The sequence below is a fragment of the Miniopterus natalensis genome, chromosome 10 (genome assembly GCF_054644295.1).
Source record: "Miniopterus natalensis isolate mMinNat1 chromosome 10, mMinNat1.hap1, whole genome shotgun sequence".
NCBI lineage: Eukaryota > Metazoa > Chordata > Mammalia > Chiroptera > Miniopteridae > Miniopterus > Miniopterus natalensis.
Genome location: NC_142090.1, coordinates 680,224 through 701,198, shown reverse-complemented (window position 1 = coordinate 701,198; position 20,975 = coordinate 680,224). Strand labels below are relative to the sequence as shown.

Sequence of the window (20,975 nt, the reverse complement as noted above, 5' to 3'; positions counted from 1 at the left end):
GAACATAATTCCTTCCGGAAGCCAGTTTGAGAAGCGATTTGTTCAAGAACTGAGTCTGTTCCCCCATTAGAGATCCTGTAGCTCGAATTGATCCATCCCAGACCCCAATGGTTCCCCGTTTAGCCCTTTCTTACACACAGTGCACGTTGCGTGTACTGCTCACTCGGTAAATAAACTCTAAAATCAAAAAGGACATGAAATGTACAGTAAAAAATGAAATTCTACGTACACACTAGAGCTCACCTTTAATGTTGAGGGCAGTTGATGACGAATATGGAGAGGAGGGTGGAAGGTGCAGGGGTGGGGGTGCAGGGACAGAGGGGTGCAGGGGTGCAGGGACAGAAGGGTGGGGGTGCAGGGACAGAGGGGTGCAGGGGTGCAGGGACAGAGGGGTGCAGGGGTGCAGGGGCAGGGATGCAGGGGCAGGGATGCAGGGGCAGGGATGCAGGGGCCGGGATGCAGGGATGGCATCGTTTGGAAGGGGAGTCAGGCAGCTGCTCTGGTTCTTTCTCTCTTCTGTCTGCTCCGCTGGAACTTGCCCAGGCTCGCCAGCCCCGTCTCACTAAGAACCCCTCCAGGTGTCTGCTTCGCTGCGTTTTACATGGGCCTGGAGTGACTCGCTGCACTGTCACTGAACAAGCGTATCGCAGGGCTTGCTACTTGTCAGGGTGACGTTGCTCAATAGACATCACGGCACAGTTTCCTGAGACGTTAATGTGAGGTTTGGCCGTAAACTGACTCATACTCGCGCATCCTCTCGCTTGTCGCCTGGGAGACGCGTGATTGGTCATACAGGTGTCAGCATAAAAGGGTTGTTGGGTCAAGAACCAGAGTTTTGCTCGACAACTGAGACATTTTTTTAATCCATGAACAACTTGGTCGAGAACCAAACTGTTGGCGACGGGAGACGTCTGAGAACCGAGGTCTGACTACGTGTCCGACATCTGCCGCCGATCCCTTCCCGTGATTACAGGGATGCGCCCACCACGTGGCAGGAGGAAATCTGACATTTTCGGTGTGGTGTTAATTCTAACCACTGGTGAACGGAAGACAGTTACTTCCTAAAAACATTCCTTTTGCTTTATGTTCTCAAAAAACTAGAGCTGTGCCCAGCAGTGGCTGGGCCTCCCCCAGTGACACTGAGGCAGGAGTGAAGGGCTCGGGCCAGCGGCACTGGGGGTCTCCAGGTGGACACCAGCATGTCTGACGCAGACCCTAAGCCATTCTGGAGCCTGTTGGGAGCCACGGGAGAGCAGAGCCCAGTCCTTCTGGTTTCAGGCCCGAGTGGGGTGTAGGGACAAGGTCACCGGCTCGCGTCAGATGCCTGCAGGTGAGCGGGAGCCGCTGTGTCGCTCAGCCTCTGGGTCTGTGTGCTCGTCTGCGACCGTGTCCCCCTCGCAGGGACAAGGGTGAGAGACGCACGGTGTCTGGACAGAGCCCGGCTGACTGACCGGTAGGCAGTGTTGGCCGCCTCGTGTTCTCAGGAAGCTGTGGAGGTGACGTATGTCCTCTGATTTCCTCACTTCCAAGCCATTCTACGTCTCACGGCTGAAGCCCTGAGAGGGGGATTCTGGACTTCCCCACCCTGATGCCACGTGCCCGGCTCTGCAGGTAGGCCGGGGGACAAGCTCACACTTTATTAAATGTCCCTCCATTTACTCACAGGGACACCACCAGGCCCCCGCCCAGGCCAGCCCAGGCCTTGGGAGGAAGCCTATCTAATGCATTTCTATAAAAATACAGGTGAAAATGCGAGAAAAGGGCAGGGGGTGGGGTGGGTGAGATGCAGACGTTACTTATTTCATCTTGTGTGACTACTGACTCTGATACAGAATAAAAATGGAATCTGTTGCCATAGCAACCGCGGCATCACGCGCGCCTCTCCTGCCTGTCAATCACAGACACCGCGACGCGTCCCCATGGCTCATGCTCCATTTATGTTCCGAACTCCCCTGCACACGTGGGACCCGTCACCCCCTCAGCTCAGAGCAGCCCCCTCGTGAGCCTCTGCTGTCCACGGTCACCATCCACACCCAAGGCTCCTTCTCGTCAGCTCCAGCACGCGCCCTGTCTACACGCCAGGGATGTTTCAGTTACTAACACGTCCTGCCTGGGCTCAGCACGGTGCCTGTAAATCAGTGACGGCCGAGTTCCTGTCGACATTTTCACACAGACACAGGTGAGCTCACAGGGAGCGAGGGACTGGCTCCGCCCCCACACGGGGTGGGGTTTCCTCTCACATTCGCACATTTGTCAACGTGAATATGCACCAGTTTACTTTGGTCACACGACTTACGTTTATTAAAACTGTCAAAAGTGGCATTAAAGACACGACAGAGAACTAGACACACACCCTGACAGTGCTACAACCATCGGTCTCCGGTTTAGCTACGGTGCTGTGGCTACGGACATGTAACCCAGGAGGAGACCACGCGGAATGTCCACAGGACATTTCTCTACTGTGCTTACAGCTTCCTGTGAATCTATAATGATTTCAAAATAAAAAGTTAAAAATGACGATGAAGGAAATTCTGGAAAAGCGGGTAACTTGCTATAATGCCACCAACCCCAGGCTAGGACCCGTTTCAGGTCTGCTTGTGGTTCCTGCAGAAACAACCCTTCCGTGGGCAGCTGGTGTCGGGGCCCCACGTCTTCGCCCTGACTGGCTGCTGAAGGTACAGCCCGGTCCACGGGGAGGAGACCAGGACGGCCTCACCCTCAGACGCTTTGCTAACCCAGTCACCCCCCCACATTCTCCCACAAGGTCTGTCAGTCACTGGGCCCCTGTCCTGCGTGCTGTTCGCGGGCACACGCGTGTCTGCAAGGCATGTGCGTTTCCCCTGTAAGCCGCCCCTACGCCTGCTCCTCGGTGAGCACGGAGCTGCTGACTGTGGAGACGGCCAGTTAGACAGGCTCTTGTGTGGAGAGCAGGACTCGGGCTGCGGGAGAGACTTCCCCGCGAAGGCGAAGGCGGCGGACCTTAAGCGGCTGCACAGAGGGAGGACACTCTGCCGTCAGCCAGGAGCCCTCAGGAGCGAACCGCCCCGATGGTTAATTATCCGAGACGGCGAGGGCCGTGAGGCCTACAGTTTCTACAGTGGCAGGGCGAGCACAGGCTGGCTGGGTCCACCCTGCCTCAGAGGCAACGCGCCCTCCGGGGAGGGACCCCTGAGCGATTCACTCAAGTGCCCGGAGACGGGGGCGCGGCCCGGCCAGGCCTCGGGAGCTGAGAGCCGTCGGCTTAATTGCAGGTGGAGAGTTAGGTCAAGGACCTCCTCCGACACCAACACAGCGATGTCCGGACGTGACCACTTCTGACAGATTTAAATCCTATTAGGAAGCATCTATTCTTATGTTGCTTCTCCCCCAAGTGGGTCCTTAAATAATTTTTTTTTGGTTAATCCTCACCTGAGGATGTTTTTTTCCACTGATTTTTCTCTAGAGAAAGTGGAAGGGAGGGAGGGAGGGAAACACGGATACGAGAGAGACTCATCAAACGGCTGCCTCCAGCACTCGCCCCAACCAGGGCCTGGGGTCGAACCTGCAACCCGGGTACGTGCCCTTGACCGGGAATCGAACCCACGGCCCTTCAGTGCGCAGAACGACACTCTAACCACCGAGCCAACCTGGCCAGAGCGGCTCTTAAGTAATTAAGGCACAAGTACGCCCCACTGAGTCCCCGGAGGAAGGAAGCTCCCCGGCTTGCTCAGGTCCACAAATTTAACAATTACAAACAATGTACCCGTTTTCCGCCGGTTTCCGTTTTTTTTTTCACCCACAACTGCTTTTCCCAGGGAGATGTGAGTTATGATTCCAAAGGCAATGAACGGAGTCACATTCCCCAGACACCAGCGTCGGCGCCTCAACCGTCCGGCAGCTCCCCCGGCACCAGCCAGTCGGCCGCCCTAAGTCACGACACCACTGGACCAACCACATCGCTCGGCAAACCTCGACGCGGACAGGCTGCCACCACGCACCGACGCATCTCGCCAGAGGGCAGCTGCCCCCTCCCGGTCACTCACCGACCCCACTCCGGCCTGAAGGATTTTCAGTCCCGATGATCTTTCCAGCTTGTCTTTGTTGTCGACTGTTGGGAGAAACGGAGAAGCACAGGAATTAGTTAGCTCGGGGCGGGGATTGTTCCCAACACACACTGAGCGTTTTCCTCCACGGAAAACGTTGATTAAATCACAGCTTGGACGCCCAGCTGGACGGCAGTGCTGGGACCGAGCCTGGGGGGGGAGACCTCAAGCCGGGGCCCGTTTCCCACTGGGAGCCGAGGGCGGACGGGCCGGCGTCCCCTCAGCTTCACGAAGACACCATCGCGGGAAATTCACAGAACTGCTGGGTGAGAAACTGTATGTGGACATGGTTGCAAACTGTGAAGTCTTATTTTAGAACAAGATGATGGTTGTTAATTAAATACTCACTGGGAAATGAGTCCCAATAACTAGCACCCCTGGGAGACAGGACAGGGTGTGCGCTCACCCCGTTCCTGCTGGGGGCTGTTAGACTCCCCCGTATTCCTGTCCCCACGAGAAACTGTAATAATTTAGCTCCGATACAGGCCTCACCCTAGTTGCCTCTGACGCAGGATGACCAGGCTTTCACAGAACAAGTCGCCCCCATGTTGGACAGAGGACGATTAGCTCTGGAAGCAATGAGCACAGGTCCCCCCGGCTCACACCGCAAGCCCGCCCGCCCCCACGCTGTTGGAGGAAGGCGTCAGGAAGCAATGGCCTTGGCTGCGGTCCTGTAGAAATAGTCCTTTGGATGGAGCCTGTCATTTTGGAAATGAAAACCAGGAAAAATAGGGTTTTATTTTGGACCCTGACAACATGGTTCATGTAGAGGGCGATGGCGAGGAGCCGCCTCTCAGGGGGCAGGTGTGTCAATCGTGGGGATCACAGGACCTTCACGGGACGGAGCAGTGCGGCCATCGCCTCCTTCCCACCTCCGGGGCCTCCCCATCGTCTCGGGGGAGGCTTTTCCCTCAAATGAACATTGTTTTGTTTTGTTTGTTTTGTTTGTTAATCCTCAACTGAGGATATTTTTTCCAATGATTTTTAGAGAGTGGAAGGGAGAGAGGGAGAGAGAGAGAAACATCGATGTGAGAGGGACACATCGACTGGCTGCCTCCCGCACGCACCCTGACTGGGCCAGGATCGAACCTGCAACCCAGGTACGTGCCCTTGACCGGGAATCGAACCTGAGACCCTTTCTAACCACTGAGCCACACCGGCCAGGGCGAGATGAGCACATTTCCCACATCTGGGTAATTAACTACCCATCACTGAAAGATCGAGGCCGACGCAGCCCCTCTGGTTGGAGCAACAGAACCTAAAACACCTGACCCTGGGGGGGGAGCGGGTCGTGGCCCAAACGGAGACCTAGAGTGGAGAGAACTCACCTCAGAGACAGAGAGTAAAGCAATTGGTTTCACGTCCTGCTGGGAACAGAAATACATTTTACCAAACAAAAAGCTACTTTGGGGGATGGCAGCGAATTCTTAAATAGGGGAGAAACAGAAAGTACAGGGACGTGGGATTTTAAAAACAACCCATTTATGGCTACGGAGGAGTGACGAGTGCCTCAGGCTCAGGAACAGGAACAGCAGCTGACAACAGCGGGGTCTGCAGATTCCCAGCGAAGGGCCAGGCGAGGGTCGGCGGGCCGGACAGCGCAAGGACTTCAGGCCAATACATGGGGGACAGGGAGCTGGCCTGGTGGTGCCCCAGCCGAACTTCATCCACAAGCAGGTGATGGCCGGGACCTGCAGACGGCTGGGTGCTGGCCCTTCCTCTCCTGCACACCCCCCGGTGCCCCGTCTGCAGGGTGAGGTCCAGGCTCCCACCAGAGCCTCCAGGCCCGTCCCCCGTGTCTCCCACAAACTTGGTCTCGCCTGGCCAGTCCCCGCGGTCCAGGCTGGCCTCCTGCCCCAGGCCCTCGGCAGGCCTTGTCCCAGATGGAAACACACCACTGGCCTCAGCTCCATGAAGACATGACATCATCTCGTTGGTGACAACAAGCAGAGACTCGGTGTGAGTTCACCTTTTTCCAGCATATGCAAAAGCTACACGGTTTATCCTATGCATGGCCTTTCTATTTTTCTCTCAAATATGCCTAAAATAAAAAAGGTGCCCAGTAGTCATCTGATGTCTGTTACCTTGGACCATCCAACATCTTTTCTGAGGTTGTTCTCACACGTCTGTCACTGTTTCCTCCAAGAGCCCTGCACAGCCACGTGGACCTGTTTCTATAAAGCCCTCTGGGGGTGGAACCGGGATGTCCACGTTCTCCCACGGACGGTGTCCCGCCTGCCACGCGTGCCTCCCTCAGGCACGGGATCCGCCTCCTGGGGACGGGTCCGTGTCGACCTGCAGACACAGCTGTGCTCTCTGAAGTGCCGAGCGGAGGGTCACCGTGACCTTTGGTGGCCTCCGCGGTGACAGTGACAGGCTTTGCCAAGGCATTTCTGGGGGAAAGGTGAGCCCGGCTTCCACCAGACGTTCCACCCAATGCCGCTGACTCACTGTCAGGGCTGGGCGCAGATCTGGAGCTGCGGGGGTGAGCGCAGGCAGGCAGGACGCGGAGACGGGAGAGCGGCTTTGATGAGGCGAGGACAGTGCATAAAGCCCGTTTTATCTTCACGGAGACAAAAGGGTTTCCAAACACTAAGAAGCAGCCCTTTAAAATTAAAGCCGCTAGATGAAGGATATGCAAATTACCCGGAGAAGCAGAGCCCCGCGACGTTCTCGAAATTCTGCGACAGTCCATTTAATTAATGTTTTAATTTATCAGAATACTTCTCTGCACTTGACAATTCGTGTGGCATCCTGCACAATTAAGCACGTCGCGGTGGCGGGGTGATCCTGCCCCTCTCCCCGTTACTCTAACCTGGAAGGATGAGCAGGCGTCTCTTCTGTGTCTACCTGGCCGTGGGCACCACTTAGGGGCAGAGCGCGAGGAGGAGAGGGGGCAGGGAGGCGGGCACCTGGCTCCTTCCAGACCCGAGAGGAGCTTGTGGTCTGTACATCTGGAGCCTGGTTCCTGGAGGAGCTGAACTGTCCTGGGCACAGATCAGCATCCGTACAGATTTCCACAAAATGTGCATCCAGCCCTGGCCGGTGTGGCTTAGTGGTCAGAGCGTCGGCTTGAGCACAGGTTTGGTTACCTGTCAAGGGCTTGTACCTGGGCTTCAGGTTCCATCCCTGGCGCTCACTGGGGCACCTGCGGTAGGCAGACGATCACTGTGTCTCTCCCACATCGATGTTCCTCTCTTCCTTCCACTCTCTCTAAAATTCAATGGAAATAATATCCTCGGGTGGGGATTACCCAAACAACAACAAATTACATTCGCTACTCCGTGAGCCCTGTGGTCCCACCCCTCCTCCCCTGGATCCTGGGTCGCTCGGTTCCTTTTCTGTGGACTTTTTCGCAAGTGTGTCCGTTGCTTATTTTGAACTTAAGAGGAAGTGATAACATGCTTCTCTCTGACTTGCTTCCCTTCCTGACCCTGTGTCCAAGGCTCCTCCTGGTTTTGCACATCCCTGTGGGTCTCGTTTCCTCTGCTGTGTGGCTGTGTTATATGACCTATTCCTCCAGCCAACTGTCTGGTTCAGTGGACAGCTGGGCTGCTTCCCCTTTCCTGCCACCTTCAGCGGTGCTGCCGAGAGCATCCTGCCCACGTCTCCAGGCACACGCAGGAAATTTCCTCTGGTGGAATCACAAGGACACAGGTGTCCCAAAGTGATTCTATCAATTACACTCCTGCCATCAGCTTATAAGTTTCTTTTTATTTAAATAATTCATTTAAATTTTTAAATTGAATTTATTGGGGTGGCACTGGTTAATGAAATCATACAGGTTCAGGTGCGCAACCCTCCAGCACCTGTACGCCATACTGTGCGTTCACCACCCCAAGTCAAGTCTCCGTCCATCACCAGGTATCCCCCGCAGCTGCTCCGCCTCCCCACCCCCTCCCCGGCAGTCGCCACACCTCGAGCTCACCCATGAGTTACTTCTAAGAGTTTCTGTTGCTCCAGATCCTCCCTGTTTGTCAGACTTAAACATCTTTGCCAGTTTGGTAGATGCAACATTGTATCGTAGCTTTGTATCTCGGTGCCTTCAACATGCATTCCTGTGATTACTGATCAGGCTACTAATCTTTGTGCTTACCACCATTCCTGCTTCCTCTTAGGTGGAATTTTTGTCAGTGCTTCGTGCCTATTTTTCTGCAGGGCTGTCTTTTTCTTGCTGCTTTGCAGGAGTCTTTAAACACTCCACCCACGAATACTGTCAGTCACATGGGCTACCACTACCTCGCCTGTGTGTGGTTCAGCTTTTGGAAATTTCACTACAGTCTAACTCATCACATTATACATATAAGGTTTGCACTCTGGGTGTACATCAGAGATACCACGGGCTTGGTTCAGGCCACCCCAGCAAAACAGGTATCGTAACAAAGCGAGTCATAGTTTTTGGCTTCCCAGTGCATATAAAAGCTGTGTTTATCCTTTGCTGGAGGCTATTACGTGTGCAGTAGCCTTATGTAAAATCAACAATGTACATACTGTGGCTCAGAGGACTGAGCACCATCTAGTGCACCAGGAGGTCGCTGGGTTGATTCCTGGTCAGGACACATGCCTGGGCTCCGGTGCTGTGTGCAGGGGGAGGCCAGTCGATGTTGATGTCTCTCTTTCCCTCTCCCTTCCTCTCTCTCTAAAATCAGTTTTGAAAATGCTATTGCTAAATAATGCTGACCATCATCTGAGCCTTCAGCTAATCACAGTGTCCTTGCTGGTGAGGGTCCTGCCTCGATGTCGGTGGCTGCTGACTGATCAGGGTGGTGGTTGCTGAAGGCAGGGGTGGCTGTGGCAATTTCTTAAAATCAGGCAACAATGACGCTGCTGCACCAGCTGACTTTTCCTTTCGTGGACGATTTCTCTGTACTATTCAAGGCTGTATGATAGCATTTTACCCACAGGAGAGCTTCTTTCAAAAGAGGAGTCAGTCCTCTCAACCCCTGCCACTCATTTATCAAATAAGTTTATATGATATTCTAAATCTTTTGTTGTCCTTTCAACAGTCTTCACAGCATCTTGGGCAGGAGTAGTTTCCATCTCAAGAAACCCCTTTCTCTGCTCTCCCATGAGAAGCAACCCCTCATCCAACAGATTTCTATCAAGGGGCTACGGCAACTCGGCCCTGTCTCCAGGCTCCACGTCTAACTCCAGTTCCCCTGCAGTTTCCGCCACTTCTGTGGTGACTTCCTCCCCTGAAGTCTCGACCTCCCCGTGGCCATCCCCCCGTGGAAACGTGGACGCGCTTCCACACGTACTGATTCCTTTGCTCGCCGTTCCTTCTGCATCTCACACCTTCCTCCTGGGATTATTTTCCTTCGTCTGTAGTAGTCTTTTAGAATTAGCTTAAACGAGGGTCTATTGGTGACAAGCTCATCCTTTGTAAAGTATCTTTATTCAACTCCTTTTCTTTAAGTCCTCATTTTTCAAAGACATTTTCTCTCGGGCCAGCCCTAGGTTGACATTTCCCCCTTGGTCCTACAAGGACATTTCTCTCCTGCCTCCTGGTTTCATTTTGGCTGCCGGGAAGTGAGCCAGGAGTCCAGTTCCACCCCTTTCCCGATAGCTTGTCTTTTCCCCTTGGCTGCTTTTAAGATTCCCTCTTGGTCTGGGGTGTCCTGCAGTTTCTCTGATATGAATCTAGATGCAGAGTCGTTTCCACTCCAATAGACTTACTGAGTCTGAGAACTGGTGTCTTCCATCAGTGAGAAATTTTCAGCCACTGTCTCTTCAGATATTGTCTCCGGACAACCCTCCTCTCCTGGACTCTATTATAAATGTATGTGAGGTTTCCTTACCTTGTCTTCTAAGACTCCTCACTTTTCAAATTCATATACAGGGTGTCCCCCAAAACGTATACACACTGTAACAGCTGAAAGCTCAACTTTGAGAATGAGATGTATTGTAATAAGCACAGCCTTGTAATTACCCACAGGGGGTGTGTACATGTTTTGGGACACCCTGTATTTCTCTCTCTAGGCCACCTTCTGGGAGATTTCTCCAGTTCTATCTTTCCATTCACGAATTCCCTCTGCGACTCTGATCTGTCTTTACACTCATCCCTTGAATTTAAACTTTCTATTGTATCTTTCATTTAAAAAATTTTATTGTTTTAAATTTCTTGGTCATTTTTGAGGCTCTTAATCTTTGGGTCGTATTTTGCCTCCCTCTTGTGGATGCCTTGAAACACATAAAAATACATAAATTTATGCTCTAGGTCCATTCACCACACTCTCTGAGGTTTATTTTGTCGGTTCCTTCAGCCGATCTTTGCTCATGAGACCTTGTCCCCACATGTTCTGATTTTTTGCTGTAAACTCCTCTTTCCTTGGATTTTAACTGTGGGGATCCTTTGCGGACGGAGAAAGAGGTGGATTCTTCCCATGAGGACATGTTTCCTCTTTCACACGAAACTCCTCGCTTGGGGTTTTGGGACCACATGGGTGGTGCACACCTGGGCGGCGTGTTCCTGTGAGGCATGCCTGTGCTCAAGCCCTGGGGGCAAACACCCTCCCGCCCCACACACCAGTGACAATGCGAACACAGGCGGCTCCCAGCCGCTGGGTCCACGGGGAGGTTTGCTGCATCCTGAGCTGACTCTAGCTGCATGTGGCAGGTCCTCCATCAGCCTCACCCGGGGTCTGGCCCCCTAGTCCGTGAGGTCATGCACCCTGAAGCTCAGGTTCACCCCAGTTTGGAAATACCCTCAAGAGAAGGTCAACATCAGCATCCACTTAGGGGTTCTGCTTTCACGTAGTCGGGGACCTCCAAGAATTTCAACATCTCCAGACACCAACATGTTTAAAATTGTATCTCTACAGCTTCACATTCCAGCACTTTTGGTTATTTTCTAAATGAGGGTCGGTCCCAGTATCTACTTCTCTGGGTGCATTGATGGAAACAGGGAGACCCCAGAAACCCTCTGAGAAGCTCCCCCATCCCAGCTGCTCTGTGCTCACGGAGCCAAACCTCGTGGCAAGCCAAGTACAAAGTGTGTAAAACATTAAATAAGCTGGCAAGTGCGTGTTATATAAACATAACTAAACATTAATGTGTGTATAAAATTGGTAGATTATTTAGTGTGTTTTTTTGCCACTTGCTGTACAAACTCATTTATTGGGAGAGATACCAGGAGATCTTCCCTCTGCTTAGCGCCTCCTCAAGCAGGGACGCAGGTCTCCTTCCTGTGATCTTTTCTGTAGACTAAGTTTGTGTCCAACAGCTCCTGGAGCGAAGCAAGACCTGGGCCCAGTCCCAGAGCAGCAGAGCCAAGGCCCCTCTAAGAGGCCGAGTTTGCTGACACAGCAGGTTCCCAGGGTGGCTGAGGGACGTCAGCAGCACATTGTTAATCCTGACCCAAGGACATATTTTTCCATTGATTTTTAGAGAGAGTGGAAGGGAAGGAGGGAGGGAGGGGGAGAGAGAGAGAAACATCGATGTGAGAGAGACACATCCATTGGTTGCCTCCTGCACACACCCTGACCGGGGCAGGGATCCAACCTGCAACCCGGGTACGTGCCTTTGACCAGAATTGAACCTGGGACGCTTCAGTGCCTGGGCCGACGCTGCAACCAGTGAGCCAGATCGGCCAGGGCTGCTGCACTCTCTCTGCCACTCCAAACCCGAGGCTTCTCCTCTGTGATGCCCTGTCTGAAGGGGAGGCTCCGAGCACATCCGAACCTCAAACGCAAATGTTTACCCAAGAGCACAGGGTCTGAAAGGCTCTCTCTCCTTGGAAACTGAAAGGTCAATTTGTCAAGCCCACGTCTTGGGCAAAAGAGAAAGGCCCTTTCCTCCTGTTTTCCAGCCATAACCAAGTAAATAAACGAGCCTTTTATCTGTGGGGCTCCTGTGAAGTCTCCCGAGAGCGGGCGGGGCCCCGGCGGACACGGAGCTGAGCTGCGAGGTAACAACGGTGACAGGCAGGGACGGCAAATGTCAGTTTCAATTTTCAAGTCATTTTTCAAATTATTTTAATTAGATATTGTTTCAATCTCACTTACATTAATTTAATATCTGATATCAACATTTCAGTTTCCAATTTGTGCAAATGATTTTTCCCCAGTCTGCCCGGTTGCCTGGAGTCACTGAAGATGCAATGTTTACGTTGTCAGCGAGTGGGGCGGGGCAGCTACCTCGCCCAATAGGAGTGACGAGGCGGGAGCCCCGGGGTTGGGGACACGGATGGAAACCTGTCTTCTTATCATTTGTCTCTAGACTGCATGGGGAAGGCCAGAGGCTCATAATAATTATATCTGCCCCCAATTTCACTGTGTAATTGGCTTTCCCAGTGCAAATTTCAGTGACATCTGATGTTTGTTTCTTTTTTAATTACAAGGCATTGGAATAAACAGCCGTATTCTATCACCAACACATTTTCTGATAATTTTCAGTGAGGAAGCCTCAAACCTGTCCCTAAAAGATCCTTCTTCCCCTCTATATTGTCGCAGTTTTAGGTTCTGAATTTTGTCAGACTTTGGTGTTTTTTTCTCTCAGATAGGTACAGATTCTGGTAAACACATGCCTTTTATAACAGCCAACATGAACTTAAATTAGGTTCCTCAGCTGCCCTTCTACAACAAGAGAATTAGTTTTATTCTTGAAGCTGATAAGTAGAAATATGCAGGCCCAAATTCTTTTTGAAAAGTCTGAAGAGCTAGAATCAGTGAATTTACTCTCCAAGCCACATAAAACCAAACTAGAATATTACCTACATGGCAAAAGACCAGCAACAGGAGAAATAGTAAGGAAGCATAAACTATGAGGATGTAGTTACTGCAATAAATGTAAATAGGTTAAATTATCCTGTTAGGACAAACTCACTATCTATGGGAAATGCATCTAAAACAAAGCACTTCAGAAAGACACAGAGGATTTTTAGAGGAGAGGGAGTATTACCACAACGGTGGGTACACATCATTAATGACACATTTATCAGAACCCACAGAAGGTATGACGAAGAGCGAACCCCAAGGTGAACCACGGACCTTAGTCAATAACAACGTATCAATATCGGCTCATCAAATGCCCTTAGTCAATAACAATGTATCGATATTAGCTTATCAAGTGCAGTTAGTGTACCTGCTACTGCAACATGTCAATGGAGGAACTGTGGGGCAGGGAGTGGAGGAAACATATGGGCCTATAAACATAAAACTGCTCCAAAAAGAACACCTATAAAAACCATAAACAGCAAAGGTAAGCAGTCAGTTGTTCTTATTTGAAGTGACATCCCTGGGCAGGTGTTTGAAAGCTGCAAGGACTTTAGGTTAAGGGCTCCTATTGCAGGAAGATTATTACTGCAGAATTTCGAAGAGCAATTATTTTCCAGCTCAACTGATTGGTGCTCTGTGTCTAACATCTCACTGTGGGATTTTTAATTTTTAGAGACCAGGAAACAGAGGAGGGGGGTGACCTGCAGGAGGGCAGAGCTCTGGCTGGCTCCTCCCCAGGGAGCCACGGGCCCTGCACTGTGTCCTGACATGTGGCAAAGACGACATTGGGCCACAGTCCTCAGCACTGAGCCAGGGTGGGCCATGCCACCAACTCCGCAGAATTGGGATTACACAGAAAATAATGGGTGGACACCACATGAGGAAACCTGCATCCACGGCTACAGCTGATTTAAAGAGGTGAGCACTGTCTCAGTCGTGGACAAGTGGCAAGTGAGGTTTTGCTTCCACGGCTCTCTCCACGTGAGCCCCTCTTGCTAGGGGCTGGGGGTGGGGAGGTGGCATTTGTGATGAGGTCAGGCTCTGTTCCCTCCTGACACCTGAGAGGAGCGTCTTTACTGCTTGAGGGAGAGACACCCTCCTTGCCTGAGATCAGCCTGAATTGGGAAAACATTTTCCCTATTTCACCTGACTGCTTCACTAAGTTGCAAATAACACAGCTAATCCGTAAGGTCGTTCACGTACAAAAACCTATCTGCTCTGCTTCAACACAGAATGAAAATATATGTTACAGACGAGGCCACTGTGCCACCCGGGCTCCGGGACGCCATCCCATGGCTCCCTTCCACTGGCGGCTACAGGACGCCTCCCTCTCCTGAGCCAACTTGGATAAATGCCCCAGAGACTGTTTACTCAGGTAAACGCATTTGTTTGTAGCCGGGGTTTCATGTGAAATTTAGCCCAAACTGTGTGTTTCAATACAGGTCTATAAATAAAACATCAGTCTGAGGTGTTCAGCTGTTTCCCAGCACTCTGCAGCTGCAGTGCTAGAGCAGCCCACGGGGAAGTTTTTCCAGCCCCAACTATACCAATCAGGTAGGTCACCAGGAGTCTCCTGCCTGCCAGGATGGGTGGGAGCAAAGGGCAAGTCTTCTCTGCGATCCTTAGAACAGGGATGTGTGGGGAGCCCTTGGGGGACCATCAAGCCTTGGGTGGGTCCCCGCCCACTGGAGCCACCCACAGGAAACGCCGTGTGGAGGTAACTTGTCTTTCAGGGGGAACTCGGGAGGCTGCCACTTCTGCAAATGGCCTGGCAGGTAGAACTGCTGATCCCAAGAGCCAACGAGAGGAAATTCTGAAGGACAAAGTGAAATCTCCGCCTTTAGGCTCAGAGAAACCATTGCTCTGACTCGGGGACCCCTGCTCCCAGGATAACCTCCGAGGCCCCGCGTCAGAGCTGGTTACCTGAGGCCAACAGCATTTGTTGCCACCCTGTGATGGTGATTTTCATGCTTGAGCTGGAAGAATATGGGGCATGGGATTCACACGCTGCGGAGAGGGTGCCTCCGGTTTATCCTGGCAACGCCAGGGAATGCGCCCTCTGTAAGCAGATTTAAGACCAGATGCGCCCAACAGGCAGTCACCACCTTCACGCTCACGGTCTCGGCGACAGAGACAGGCAGCTGAAGTTCAAACAAGCAAGTGTGGCTGCAGATGTGCCTGGGGCACCTGCGTTTAGCACTTCACGTTAGCTGCTAAATCTCTTCCAGAACCTTCCAGAACCTTCCGGAACCCTGACTGTCTAACTGCCTGCATTTGCTGCTGTCAGAGTGGCCGTGGGGGTTCGGCTCTCTGTTCAGCTCCACGCTCAGGCTGCTGGACTCCCCTTTGGTGGCAGGAGTCACACGCTGCCTGCTGGGGGTGAGCCCATGTCCTGGTGGGGCCTCTCGAGCTGTGATATGCACAGGGGGAGACTCAGGAGGGGCTGAGACCCTCATCCCAACACTCTCCCTGAAGCCAGGGACGCTGGTCAGGGCCACAGAGCTGAGGCAGTGAGAGACTAGCCCCTAATCCTCGCACCCTGCAGTAGTGAAATGGCGTTAAACAAACAAGGGAAACTGGAGGAAAACATATCCACAGATTTCTCTTTTTCTGGGTAATTCTAAAACCATCCCCCAGAGATGAGGGAATTATTTCCCTACAAAACATATTTTATGGTATTTTTTGTAATTTTCAAAATGCGCTATAATTACGGCATGTTGGTGTAGACTTTGTTAAGCTTTGAGTACACACTGGCACAATGAGTGGGTGTGATTTACGTTTACACTTTATATCTATGAGTCCATCACCTGTCCACCCCCCGTCACATCACGACGTGCTGAAAGACGAAGCCAGCTTCGTGGAGCATCCACTACATGCAGGTGCTGTAGCAGGACTTTTACAAACAGCATCTCAAATCCCGAATCATGTGAGATAGTAACTGCTCAACAAAAAACTAAGTGAGTAAGAAGGGATCTTAGCAATCATTACATATATGCACACATTCCACAGAAGGGAAACAGGGCCCGGTGGCCACCTGGTCTCAGCAGCAGAGTGGCCTCAGAGCTGGTTCTCTGAGTGCCCTGCAGTACCCTTTGCCCCCCTAAAAACTGGGCGCTACTTCTACTAACCAACCCCACAGCCTATGGCTCAGTCCTGGGAGGGACATCTGTGCCGGCAGCCCTAACACTGCCATCCTCAGTCAGGTCAGTGGGTGTGGGGCTGGCTCCAGGGGATCGCTCAGGGGAGGCCAACGGCAGGAGGGCAGATGTGCTGGGTGGGGAACAGGAGGAGGGCTGGGTGTTTGCTCCGTGTCCCTGTTACTCAGAGCAGGGGTTAATGTTTCCATGTGGTTCTGCTGCCATGTCTGTGGGTTTGTCACCAGGCTGAGCATTTAGCCACACGTGTGTGTGAAGATGTGTTCAGCCCTTGCTCCCTCGTGAGGATGTGAGGGGATGTCATTATGTCCATTTACAAGTTGGGAGTGGCCAGTGCAGTTCTTTAGGGAATGGCCACAATTGCAGGGGCATTAACTGAGCACTCACCGTGGACGTGGGCTGCCCAGTGCTGGCTGTGAATTCACTCTGTGTGAGTCTACGGCAACTCGGGAAGGAGGGAGCCAGCAAGGACACTGGGGATTTCCCAGGTTATGACGCTGGGGGACCCACACTCAGATGCACAGCCACAGTCGTGGCTACGTCCACAGAATCACTGCCTTGTTCAGGCTAATCCTTATGGTCAGACTGCGCCCAGAACTGTGCCCCCTGGTCTTTTGGTAATCGTTCACCCACAGACATGTCCCACATCCCTGAGAGAGATGGAACCTTTCTGGTGCCTCCCCCTGAATCCAGGGGATTGTGGAAAAGAGAGAAACATGGACCGTAAACACTTCCTGTGATGATGGACATGCTATTCAGAAGTCTGTTTTCTGGGGCCTCTATCCTATCCAAGTGACCGGCCATCCCACTGTACCCTCTCCGAGGGGGACAGCACAGATGCCTGTGGCACAGTCCATGTGGATGAGTGGGAATGGCTGTGGCAGGTCTGCGTGGGTGAGCGGGGATGGCCGTGGCACAGTCCACATAGTTGAGCGGGGATGGCCATGGCATGGTCCGCGTGGGTGAGCGGGGATGGAGACAGTGCCCTCCCTGACATGAGGGGAAGTCAGATGACTCACACAGAAATTCAATTCCTGGCTCCTCTCAAGGCAAACCCAGGGCCTTCCTGACGAGAAAGCTGGCCTCAGAGGAACCCCGTCCTGGGCGTCAGGTAGAGTCATCCCTCCCCCTTGTGCTTCCCTTGCCCACACTCTAAAATATTCACAGGGGACAATGTGTTAAATGATAGCAATTAGAGTGGCTCTGGAGAATATCTGATCAGAAAGGCAGCGGGATCCAGCGTCCCCATGGCCTCTCCCAGCCGAGCTGGGGAGGAGGGGCTGCACTCAGCTCTCCAAACGCTGCTCCTCACGGCCCCTTCACGGTCTGAACCCTCTCCCAGAATGTCTGTGGGTGGATTTATGCTCCACAATTCACCAAAGTGGGCTCCCTGCTCTCATAGGTGGGACTTTTTGGGCAGGCTGCGGGGCACCAGCCTTCCCTGGGGGTGTCTGTGGAGAGTGACCTGTTCCCCCTGCCTCCCGCTGGCTGGGCAGGGATGGGCCACGTGGTACTTCCCAAGACCACGCACAGGGCAATCGCTACTCGTGGATGAAATGAATATTTTAATCGGAACATTAGAAGCTGTTTTGTTGCTCAAAATATCTGATTGGCTTCCTATGTTCAGAGATTTTTTTTTTGCAAGAGGCAGAACCAGCGGGGACACACAGTGACTCTCCTCCCAGCAAGGGGCAGGTGCGTGATGTCCATGCTCCCTTCCATGCTCCGCGGAACGGCGGCCAGATGGGGTTCTAGGTGCCGTGGAGCAGCCATCAGTGGCACGAGCAGCTGTGCCTGGCTCACAGGAATGGCTGTGGTTCAAGGACACGGTGTCGGGTCCTCCAGGCTGTCTGAGCCTGGTTCCCTGGCTCCCCCAGTGTGCCTGTGAGCTGGCCAATACCTTCCAAAACAGATCTGGTGCTTAAACCAGGCTTCTGTTGAGTATCCACATGAATTCTGACTGACACAAGCTGCGTGGGTGAGGGTGAGGTCTCCAGAGGGGAAAGGTCACATAACCAAGTCTCCTAAGAAAGGTGGGTCCAGAGAGAGTTTTGGCTTCGCCAAGAAGGTACATGCAAGTCTGGGGGTGAGTGGGATTGCCAGGACAAGGGGGATTGGGCGGTTTCTTTGCTCTCCCGACAGCATCCTGTCTTTTCCCAAATAAGTGTTGAACAGGTGATTAAAGAGAGGTGGTTTAATGGGAGCTAGATTGTTAGTCCACTCCTCTCTCAGGAAGCATATGCATTCACATGGGCTAAAGCACTAATTCTTTGTTTTCAATTGAATTTATTGGGGTGACACTGGTTCACAAAACCATACAGGTTTCAAGTGTACAACTCACAAAGCATCATCTGCACACTGCGTCGTGCGCCTATCACCCCAAGAGCCTTTACAGTTAATTATAATATTTGACAAAGGAGACAGAGCACGCAGTGGAGTAAAGACAGTCTCTTCAATAAATGGTGCTGGGAAAGTGGACAGGTACATGCAAAGAAAGCGAAACTAGACCACCAACTTACACCAGACACAAGAATCATCTCCAAGTGGATAAAAGACTTAAATGTATCATGAAACCATAAAAATCCTAGAAGAAAACGTAGGCGGCAAAATCTCAGGCATCTCAACGTAGCAGAATTTCCACCGTTCTCTCTCTGAGGGGAAGGGAAACAAGGGAAAAGTAAAGAAACGGGACTGCACCGCTATAAGCACGGGCTCGTAAGCTGTATCCCACGCCCGGGGCGGGAGCACTGAGGGCTATCTCCGCGACTCAAGGTGAATGAAAAAATGCAAGCCCTTTTGCAAGATTTTTATGGGTAATTCCATAAACTCTCATTTTTGTCTATGACTGATGGCTGTTTGCAGTAAGTTGCTGAGACTGCTAAACGTTTAGCTTTATAAACTGAACTTAGTAAGTGGCCAGTGTTTACGAGGACTCTAGTTCCAGGCCCTGCTTATTTTTTCAGTATGCCCCTGCTCTTGGATCGGATAATTTCTACTCGTCTGCCTCAGGTCTGCCGACCCTTCCTTCCGCAGCCTCCAACCTGAGGCGAGTCCACCCAGAGTCTCCCATCAACACGGTGGGCTTTTCTTAAACTCTGTGTTCTTCTGCAGTCTCCGCTCTTCTGCCGAGGTTCCCCACGTGTCCCCTCATCAGGGCCATGTTTTCCTTTTAAGTTCTCGACAAATCTGTAACAGCTGTTTAAGGTCCTTGCCTGTGTCTACGAGCTACTTTTTTCTTTTTTGTTTAAATTATGGGTCCCATTTTCCTGCTTCTTCCCATGTTTAGTAAGAGGTGTTTTTTAATCTTATAGAGAGGAGGGGGGAGGGAGGGAAGGAGAGAGAGAGATCGATGTGAGAAACACCAACTGGTTGCCTCCCACACGTGCTCTGACCACGGATAGAACCACAGCCTCTGGCATACGGGACGATGCTCGGGCCACCTGGGCCACCTGAGCCACCCGGCCAGGGCTGTTCAGTGATTTTTGATTGAATGCTGGACATTTTGATTGGGGCATCATAGGAACGTATTTATGCCTCATTGCTAGTAGCTACATTTATTAGTATCCATTTTCCTTCCTCTAGAGCTGTTTGGTGATCCCTAGAACTTGCACCAACACTGTCTTGACACGTGTGCTTTGCAATCCAAAGTGCCTGCTCTTGCCCGTTACTAAAAGAAATGACAACGTAGTTCCTGCTTTAACCTGTTACCACAGTTCTGGCACAGGGATGCTTAACAGTCATCACTGAATTTTACTGCAACGACCACCACATTACTACATGAAAGTCTGAATTGATAAGAAAAGGTATTTTGCCTCAACTAATTTTTTAAAAAGACTAAGTTCACTGGGCTAAGCTGTTTTCCTGAGGGACAGTCACTGGATGCCAGGCCCTGTGAGTACCACCCCATCCACGTGACTTCCCATGTTGGACCCGCTGGCCTGCTTCCTCTCCCTTCTCCACACGTCCAGTCCCTTCCCTGAGTCCTCCTGAGCATCCTGCCTGTTCTCTCTCGTCACCCCGTCCCTTCTCTCTTCCTGAGGGGCTCTGCCGACCTGGACCATCACTTTGACGCCTCACTGCTCTCCCCAACTCCAGTCATTCTCACTTCTAACAGCTCTTCTTGGAAGCCACGGTGAGGTTCTAAAATGCAAATCTGGTCACACAAAACCTGTGCAGAACTCCAAAGGCTTCCCCTGCCTTTTTGAGAATTTCCGAGTCCTCCAGCAAGTTCAAAACTTGCTGCATCGCCCCGGCCCTCAGGTTCCTTGCTCTACTCTCCCATTTTCTTAAGCATGTTCTAGTCCCACTCAGGTCTGCATCCTATTGCCCACATCTGCCTCCTGTAGGACGTCTTCCATCCTCCTCACTCTCCTGCCTGCCTCCTTCACCTGGGTGATTCCTCCTCACTTTTCAGAGCTCATCTCGTGCCTCCTCCTGGAAGCCCTCCTGGCACCCATGTGCCTGAGGGCAGAGGTTCAGGACTGAGGAGGCCTGGATGCTCTTCCACGTCTGCAGAGCTGGGGTTCTTTGCATCAGTGTTGCCAGCCCCTCACACGAGAGACTGCATGAATCTGGAACTAATCATGTATAGGTGACTAAACCCAAAAAGGTCTGCGAGGGCAATGCTTGATCTGTCCCTACTGGGCCAAGGAGACCCAAGGATTTCACTGAAGAGATGAAAACTGATGAGAAGGCCCTGGCCGGGTAGCTCAGCTGGTTAGAGCATCGTCCCGATACGCCAAGGTTGCGGGTTCGATCCCTGGCCAGGGCACATATAAGAATCAGCCAAAGATGCCTCAATATGTGGAGCAACAAGTCGAGGTTTCTCTTTCAAATCAATAAATTTTTAAAAAATTTTAAAAAGCTATGAGAGATGCTAACCCTCGATTTTGGGGGGATGGTGCAGCGACAATTAGGTCCCTGTCGTCCAGTCCAGGGCCTCACAAAGGGGTCCAATGAGAGAGACTAGCACCCCCTGCCGCACGGCGCTGCTGGCTTCGTGTTTTGGAATCAGGCTCCGGAGT

The 20,975-nt window shown here is 52.0% G+C and overlaps 1 protein-coding gene across 1 annotated transcript in view; it reads right to left on the bottom strand.

Moving 5' to 3' along the window:
- Nucleotides 1–20,975, bottom strand: part of PTPRN2 (protein tyrosine phosphatase receptor type N2) — a 248,121-nt gene that overhangs the window by 126,590 nt on the left and 100,556 nt on the right. Inside the window, exon 11 of the mRNA XM_087821303.1 lies at nt 4,023–4,087. Coding sequence (XP_087677429.1) covers nt 4,023–4,087 — 65 coding nt within the window. The remainder of the gene's footprint in view (nt 1–4,022; nt 4,088–20,975) is intronic.